At 52.2% G+C, this 8,317-nt stretch overlaps 1 protein-coding gene across 1 annotated transcript; it reads right to left on the bottom strand.

Annotated features, from left to right (window-relative positions):
• Window positions 1–374: 374 nt before the first annotated feature.
• On the bottom strand, window positions 375–7,501 carry LOC131269198 (uncharacterized). Its single transcript, XM_058271535.1, has 10 exons — window positions 6,858–7,501; window positions 6,725–6,774; window positions 6,187–6,637; window positions 4,614–5,457; window positions 4,411–4,545; window positions 3,564–4,339; window positions 3,018–3,077; window positions 2,358–2,941; window positions 686–1,010; window positions 375–584 (listed from the first exon to the last, which is right to left on the bottom strand). Exons 1-10 carry the CDS (start codon window positions 6,897–6,899, stop codon window positions 414–416), a joined length of 3,438 nt encoding a protein of 1,145 aa, XP_058127518.1. The 5' UTR covers window positions 6,900–7,501; the 3' UTR covers window positions 375–413.
• Window positions 7,502–8,317: the final 816 nt, after the last annotated feature.

Below are 8,317 nucleotides of genomic sequence, written 5' to 3'. Positions count from 1 at the left end.
ACAGGGAAACAAGTCTCGTAAGCCCTTAACGGGCAGGCATGACCAAGAGGTCGTTACGCCAAGAAGAAGAAGAAGAAGAAGTCTGCCAATGTTGGCTTGGAATAGGAAAAACAAACAAAGAAGAACTCCTGAAGGATAATCACTAACGCTCTCCCAGTTCGCTGTGTGTGTGTGTGTGTCTTTGTGTGTGTGTACACTTCCGTTCGAAAAATATTGTGAATAGCTACCGATTGCAGTCCGTTCGCGCAAAATTTTAATCTCTACCTACGGTAACAATAAAATACTTAAAGTTAATCCCTTGTCCAGCTGGTTGTAAATGTAATGGTTTGTTCGGTTCATGCGGCCGCGCTGGGGTTGCCGACCCCAGAGGGCACCACAGCCGCCGCCGCACCGTATCGTCTGCGCGATCACGGTCACATGAACGACGGGGAGGATTTGCGCGACCTCGATGACGACGACGACTTCGATGCCTTGGAGGGGCTCTTCAGGCAGTGGCGCGTCCGCTCCGACCGGGAGCGCTCCAGCCGATCGCACCATGGCTCCGGAGCCCGGCCACACCAGCGGATCAGCTCTTGCACTTCGTTCTGCAGAATAGAAAAAGGAAAAAAAACGCAAACGACGTTGAGCGGCGTGAAGGTTTGTTTTGGATTCGGTCTTGCTCTATCTCTCTCGCGCGCGCGTGTACCTGCAGATACAACGGAAGCTCCTGGAAGATGTCGCGCTGCGTCAGCTCGTTGTGCTGCGAAAGGTACGACAGGCAGCGGGCCTTGAGCGTGCCCGCGTTGAACCGATCCGAGATGCCGTACAGGCAGATGACCGAGTCGCTGTCGATCGAGGCGACCAGCGTTTCCTCGCAGATCGCCTTCAGATTGTCGACCGAGTAGCGGTCGGCCAGCAGCATCAGCTCGCACAGCTGGTCGACGCCGACCGACTTGTCGACCGGGGCGCCGTACAAGTACAGCAGCAGCCGCCGGAATATCACAGGCGAGGTGTCGTAGATGATGATCTTGCTGCAAAGATTGGAAGCCGTGTTAGTTGATTACCTAATTGATTTTACTAATGGATCTCTTAGGCTATATGCAATACAGCTTAGCAACTAACGCAAACTAGCGGTGGCTCATGTATTATTTGTTATTGGGATTAGCAATTTGGTTCAATCGCATCGTTTAGGGTCAAATATGTGAATAAAAGTTCACAAACACACCAGAACGTGTTTGAAACGAAACGTACGAAAGTAGAAACAAAAGCAAAAGGCAAAGCAGTACAAATTCCATCCGCCTATGAAGGGGTTAATGAAACCACTAACCATTCCGCGAAGGAATAAATTGTGCAAAAATCGTTGGTTTTATACATGGCCAGCTTAATTCTGTTTACTGAAATCAGAGATTTACCTTTGTTTTAGCAAAAAAAGGCAAACATTCCCTAACAGGTTGTTAGGTTTAACCTTAATGAACCAAACAAATTTATAAAATCAACAATCACTTAATTGTAAATTCAATAATTTTCCTTAAGGGGAGCGTATTACCCCAGGAACCCCTATAATATAATCTTAGCTATAATAAACACAAGCAGATTGGCGAGATAGCTGAAATGGGGCCAGGCTGCTCAATAAATTCATGGTTAGAATAGGAAAGGAAAACTCCTAGAAAATGAGTGAAAGAAAAAGATTGGAAACTAGAGTTGGGTTATTGAGATTCCGATTAATGGATCTGAACGAATCTTGAGATTCAGTGATCTTTGAATGAAGATTTAAAAATTAATCAGAATGAATTTTTTTTTTAAAGATTCAAATGAGTAAATCTTGCCTAATGCTTCATAAAACTCAACTCTTCTGGGAGTCAAATCGGCCAGCGAAAGTGTTGAAATATCAAAGACTCCCAAGCAGGGGATCGTAGCCCATCAGTAGCCAATCAGCCGTCACATTTATCCAGAACATAGGTACTAGTGAATGATGCTACGGGGCGCTCCAACAGCTCCGGAGCTGGCTCCAAAAATGTCTGGAGTTGATCAGAACCTGTTCCGGGTTTTGGAGCCGTTTTGTTTATTACTAATAGGCTGATCGTTATCTCGAACGAAGTAAGACCTAGAAGCTGGCTTGGTGGGAGACCCTTATAGGATCGAACAGGCATGTACGAGTTGCCTTACTTTTGATCGTGACAATTCAGGGTACTCATTTGGACACCAAGCATATTATAGTATAGGACTAACCGAGCCACGAGATAACTTTTCCAAACATAAGGTCTCCACGGATAGTCTTCAAAGTGCGTTAGGCCAAGCTTATCAACTACTCGTGTTGTTTGTGCCAGAGGAGTATTAGAGTTGGTTGGGAGTTTGACGCGTAACACCATCGTACGTACCGATTAATATCCTCCTGCATGCCGGATATGAGCGCCTTCTTGAACCAGTCACACCGGGCTGCCACTATCACACGGTGCGCCTTAAAGCAGTGCGACTGCGAGCCCTTGACGATGCCGGTGCTTCTCGTGCCGCTGCCGCCGACGTCCATTTCGACCGCCGTGTTGCTGTTGTCCGCCAGGATCGCGCGGCCAGTGCGACCACCCGACCCGGACTGACCACCAGCCCCGTTCAGCGGCAGACTATCGTCCGGGCTGAAGTCGAACGTGGAGGCGACGTTCTCGTTCTGATGGTCCGCCAGCGACACTATCACCTCGAACTCCATGTCCGCCAGCTGGCCCGAGTGGAGCAGCTTGAGCGCGTTCTTCGAGAGGCTGCTGTGCGATGCCGTCGGTGGCTCGCAGAGGTTCTGCACCAGGTTCACCTTGACCGTCGCGTACTCCAGCTGCCGCTGGCCGCTCGACCGAACCGTGCAGCGTCTCTTGGCGCACTCGTGCAGTATTGCCGGTTCCACGCTGCGCTTATCGAGCAAGCCCAGCTCGACCAGCGCACCGGTGAACTGTTCCTTCTGCACCAGGTTGGAGATCTGCGAGAGAAATAGGAACCAGGGCACGGTTGGTTAGGTACGAGCTACGGGAATACCTCCAGCCGCCACAACTCACGTATAGCATCGCATCGTTTAAGGCAGATTTATGCTCCAACAGCTTCGAGACAATACCATTCTGTGAAAGCGGAAAATAGGCGCTCAGTTTTTAGAGTAACTCCTTCCAACAAGTAAAGTGCAAACTAATCAAGAGTTGGTGAGGGGTAGGTTAACTCTTTAACTGTTGCACTCTGAGTCAAATCAGTCCTGTGAGTCAAACCATTCTAAATGAGGCACATCGCTCTCAGTGAGTCAAATCAGTCCTGTGAGTCAAACCATTCTAAATGAGGCACATCGCTCTCAGTGAGTCAAATCAGTCCTGTGAGTCAAACCATTCTAAATGAGGCACATCGCTCTCAGTGAGTCAAATCAGTCCTGTGAGTCAAACCATTCTAAGTGAGCCAATGGATCTAAGTGAGCTAAATCATTCTAAGTGAACAAATCCATCCTGGGTAAATGAAAGAATTGACTCTCCACTACACCTCACTCACACTGGATTGACTCACGTTACCGAATCTATATACGCATTCAAGCTAGCTCCTGTTCCGGGTTTTGGAGACATTACCACTTGGCTGGTGAGAAACTTGAAGCAAAACTTAAACTCCTTCCAGCCGATCTTCTCGTCGATCGTGTCGCACAGCTCCTCGAGCTGCCCGATGGCGGCCGGTACTTCCACCGCCAGCTGCTCCAGGTTGCGCCGCACCGTTTGATGCTGGTCCAGCAGGTTCATCTCGTTGAACGTGCTCTTCTTGTGCAGCAGCACCTCGAGCGTGCTCGTCACCCGCCCATAGATGTCGCGCATCTTTTTCACCTCGTACATGTACAGGAAGAACTTCAGGTCGGACTCGGAAGAGCTCTGACCGAGGCGGGTCTGGTCGGTGGCGGCACTACGCGTACGCGCCCTGCTCGCAGCCGTACGCTCCGCCGACCGAGTTCCCTGTTGGCCAGTGCGACCACCACCACCACCACCACCAATTCGACCTCCGGATGGTGGTGGCCGACATTGGGCTCCGCCGTCCGAAAGCTGCTGTTGCTGCTGCTGTGAGCTCTTCAAATCCTTGCACACCTTCTCGAGCGACAGTTTAATCTCGGACACGGCCGCACTGAGGACTTCCAGTGCGCCCGTTATTTCCGGCACCAGGTAAGACACCAGGTCGTTGCGGTCCTCCTGCGTGAGACTGCCCAGCACCAGGTTGACGTTCTGCAGCAGCTGGTGCACCTGCGACAGATAGATCGGCATGCGGGTGCGTACGTACTTGATGATTTCGTGTCGCTGTTGCCGCGTGAAGGTCGTCGCGTCCTTGGTGAAGATGTTACAGAACTGCAGCAGCTTTACGATCGCTGCGGTGAGGATATCCAAAACCAGTAGGTCAAATCTCTTATGCCACTCGGTAATAGGTAGCAATACTCACCAGTGAGACACTCTTTAACGCCCTCCTTGAACACCTGGCAGAGGACGCAGGGACTGTGGGAAATGGTACCCGGATTCACCATCTGGATCAGGTGGTTCAGACTGTCGTGCAGATCGTTGATGATGTCGATGACAACTAATGGGAGCAATGTGAGGGGATGAACTAGTGGCAACAGGCAAGGGTAGCATGATACCAGCACTTACACTTCTTGAGCTGGATGTTCCTCAGGTAGTTCTTGCACGGTTCGATCATGCGGCTCAGCGGTGTCGTGCTTTCGCACATGTTTATCAGCTGTATGCATGAGTCCTCGTCGAGCTGCTCCGGCAGACACTCGCAGTACAGCCAGTGGAGGATCGTCGCCAGCAGCTTCGAGGGAATGTTGCCCAGCACCGACAGTGGAGTGAGCGGTGACGAGGGTGGCGTTTCCAACGACGTTATCGGAAATGGCGACGGGCTCCGTGCCCGAAACGGCGATGACGGTGGCGGCTTAAACTTGACGCCCCGGCAAACTGGCACCGCGTCCGGAAAGTAGAACACGTTCCGGTCGACGTTCAGATTCGAGTCGGAGCAGGATGCCTGCTGGTGACGCTTCGGTACGTCCAGGAAGATTGATCCAGCGCTGCCGCTACCGTCTCCTCCCCCGGCGCTCGGTGCCAAACAGTTGAAGGAGTTGGATATGTGGGTCAGCTGCTTCGGCGACAGGTTGTACGGCTCGAGCGTCGGCGGCAGCAGGAAGTTGGGATTGAGGATCGTCATCGAGCCGCCACCGGTCGCGTGCATGCTCGGGGTGGCGCTCGCGCTGACGCTGAACGTGGGCGCAAGGCCGAGCACGGACGCACGGGACGGGCTGGCGGCGCTGCTGTTAGTGCGCGCAGTCCGGGCACACGGCACCGACGACATCTTCATCAGTGGCGGATGGGCGGCGGCGAGTGCCTGCGCCTGCTCCGCACACTCAAAACGACTGGCCAGATGCTGGTAGGTCGAGGCGGCTGTCATACTACTACAGTCGAACCCATTCAGACGCAGTATCGGCGAGTGAACATTGTACTGGAACGTCAAACGAGGAGGAAGATATGAATAAGCGATATCAGAGCCTCATTTAGATCCGATAAACTAGAGTTCTGAGACTTCAAATAGTTCTTCTTGAGCACGATCAGCTTTCGAGAGGAATAGAATTGTGTCACGGACAAAGAGTTCTTCCTATCATTGAAGTGTCAGAGAAATAGAGCTACACTTTTGGCTTTGCGGCGTCAGTTAGATCCGATAAACCAAAGTTCTAAGACTTAGAATGGTTCTTCATTAGCACGTTCAGCTTTTGAGAGGAATAGAATTGTGTCACGAGCAAATAATTTTGTCTTTCATTGAGGTATCAGACAAATAGAGCTACACTTTTGACTTTGCCGCGTCAGTTAGTTTCGATAAACCGGAGTTCTGATGCTTAAACTGGTACTACTTAAGCAAGGTCAGGTTTGGACTGTATTAGAATTGTGTCACGGACAAAGAGTTCCGCCTTTCGTTGAAGCTATGAGATAACTTCATAGAAGAGCTAGAGGGACTTGCCTCTAAATGAGAACTACTGAAACCTATCAACCGAGGAGAAGAAATACCGCGAGGTTGCGGACTCTAGATACGAACTCAGGAGTTCCGGTATGGTTTATCCTCGCGCTATCACTGTACGCAGAATATGTTCAGAAGATGCCAGAATGGTGAACATGTGTAAGAGACTTAATTCTACGTCTCTTGAATCAGACGAGGAGGACGTCTGAGGGAACTTACGATCATGTTATCACAACTCTTGAGAGTCACATCACAGAAGTTGCCGTCGTCGAGCACGGATATGAGGGTGAACGGTTCCTCCTGGCCGACGGACTGGTCGTCCTTCACCCGCTGGCAGAGCAGCTCGCACCAGCCGTCGCACCGCAGCGACATCCGCTCGCCCGGGTTGTACAGGTTCGTCCGGAACTCGATGCTGTGGCCGGTGTACGCGCCAAAGATGAGCCCGGGCCCGTTCGACGACAGCTCCACGATCTCGAACGTCTCGCAGCTGAACAGTACCGCCGCCGAGTCGTTGATCGGGCAGAAGGCGGACCCGTCCAGCGCCGAGCTCCACCGGTGCTGACCGTCCGGTTCACCACCACCGCTACCACCACCACCATTCCGGCTGTTCGTGTTGATCAGATCGTTGTACCATATGATATCTCCCATCTCGTCCAGGCGGAACTTGATGCTGTGGAGTTGGAGGAAAAAAAACACATACTTACACACACGCACTCACGCACAAACAATCCGTAGCCATATGGAGGTCTAGCCTTACCCTTCGAGACCTAGCTTCTCCCCGGTGCCGTCGAGATGCGACTCCAGTATCTGAAACAAAGAGGTAGCGCGTTGTTGGTGAGTCGTAGGCTGCATGTTGACGTTCGAGGAATCCGCATGGCAAACGCTCTTACCTCCCACGTCCCAACGAAGCCGTACGAGTCCTGGCCTGCCATCGTCTCCGCTCCGGTTTGGTTGATTCCCCGCTCCCTCGTCTCGCTACCGAACTCATACGAAGGTACTCCAAAACGCCGTTCTGTCTTCACTCACACCCCCCCGCACGGACACCGAGTGCCTTTCGCAGCATCCATTCTTTCTTTCCGTCCTTGTCACACACTGTCACTGTTTGCCCACCCACTGGCAAAAGGGACTTCTCACTGACGCCTGCTGAAGCTGGGACGCATCTCGCACTGTGTGTGTGTTTTTTTTTTCTTTCTCTTATTTTATTCGCTGCTCCGGTCGTCTGACGTTCGCCAAAATCAATACTAATCGGGTTCGCGGGATCCAGGAACGGGATATGAGCTGGACCCTCTGTTCGTCGCCGAAAACGGGGGTCTAATGGAGTTCACCTTACGGGATCGCACCTGCTTGATGGACGAAGCTCTGAAGCTGGCAGGTGTTTTGGCACTCCGGACTGCGCGGACTGGAGTCTTGTTGGCGTCCCACTACCAGAACAAAGAAAAACGGCTGTCACGGTGGAGACACGGTGTTGCGCGAGGCGGAGCGATTTTCCACCCCACCAGGACGCGACGTCCGGACCTTCCCCCCCTGTGCCCGTGCGTGGCGGAAAATGGAAAGTATGCAAATTTTTCCACTGGGGATGTGGCACCGAACGGGGGAAAGAGCCACTGCACTCTGGTGCACTGCCAAAACGCTGCTGCTGCTGCTGCTGCTGCTACCACCCTGTTGAGACTGCCATGCCTCTCGCACTACCACTCGCGGCACGGCCGCCGTCCGTTTCTGTCAGTTTTCCCTCACTCACACACACGTGCGCGCGCGCGCACAGACAGCACACAGGAAAACGAAGGATGCAAGCCTCAGCTCGGCCATTGCAGCAGCATGGAAAACGCATGAAACTGCACGCAGCAGATCGATTCGTTCGAGCTGCCTACCTCCGCACCAGGAGCGTCAACAATTTTCTTTGGGCGCCATTAAAATGGCCTCACCACACCACCACTTTGCTTTGCTTATGCGAAAAAAGACAACGACTCGGGAAAATGCACTAAGGAAGCGTCCAGCCTCGTAACGCCAGAGAGCTGGCAGAGACGCGACCCTCGGTACAGCCTAAACCCACGAGCGACACTTGTGGGATTTATTTACGTTCCACACACCCGCACGCGTCGGTGTTGGTGAAGGGTTTTCCCACCCGCGTTGGGTGACGGGGTTTTTCTTCCCCCTTTTCAGCTTTTTTTTTTGTTCTCGCGACTGCGTCGGAGGTGGCGAAGAAGAGGGAGAAGAGAAAAAAACAGACAGAAGCTGTGAGGCAGAAAAAAACGTAAACAAATTTCCCTGGGCCGAAAAGACGCCAGACATCAATCAAACAGTATTTGACAGCTTTCCTGACGTTAAAGAGAAAGGGAAGTAGGGGAGGGGG

This window comes from Anopheles coustani, chromosome X (assembly GCF_943734705.1).
Source record: "Anopheles coustani chromosome X, idAnoCousDA_361_x.2, whole genome shotgun sequence".
NCBI lineage: Eukaryota > Metazoa > Arthropoda > Insecta > Diptera > Culicidae > Anopheles > Anopheles coustani.
The sequence above is the reverse complement of the archived record's forward strand: the minus strand, read 5'-3'. Positions and strand labels throughout refer to the sequence as shown.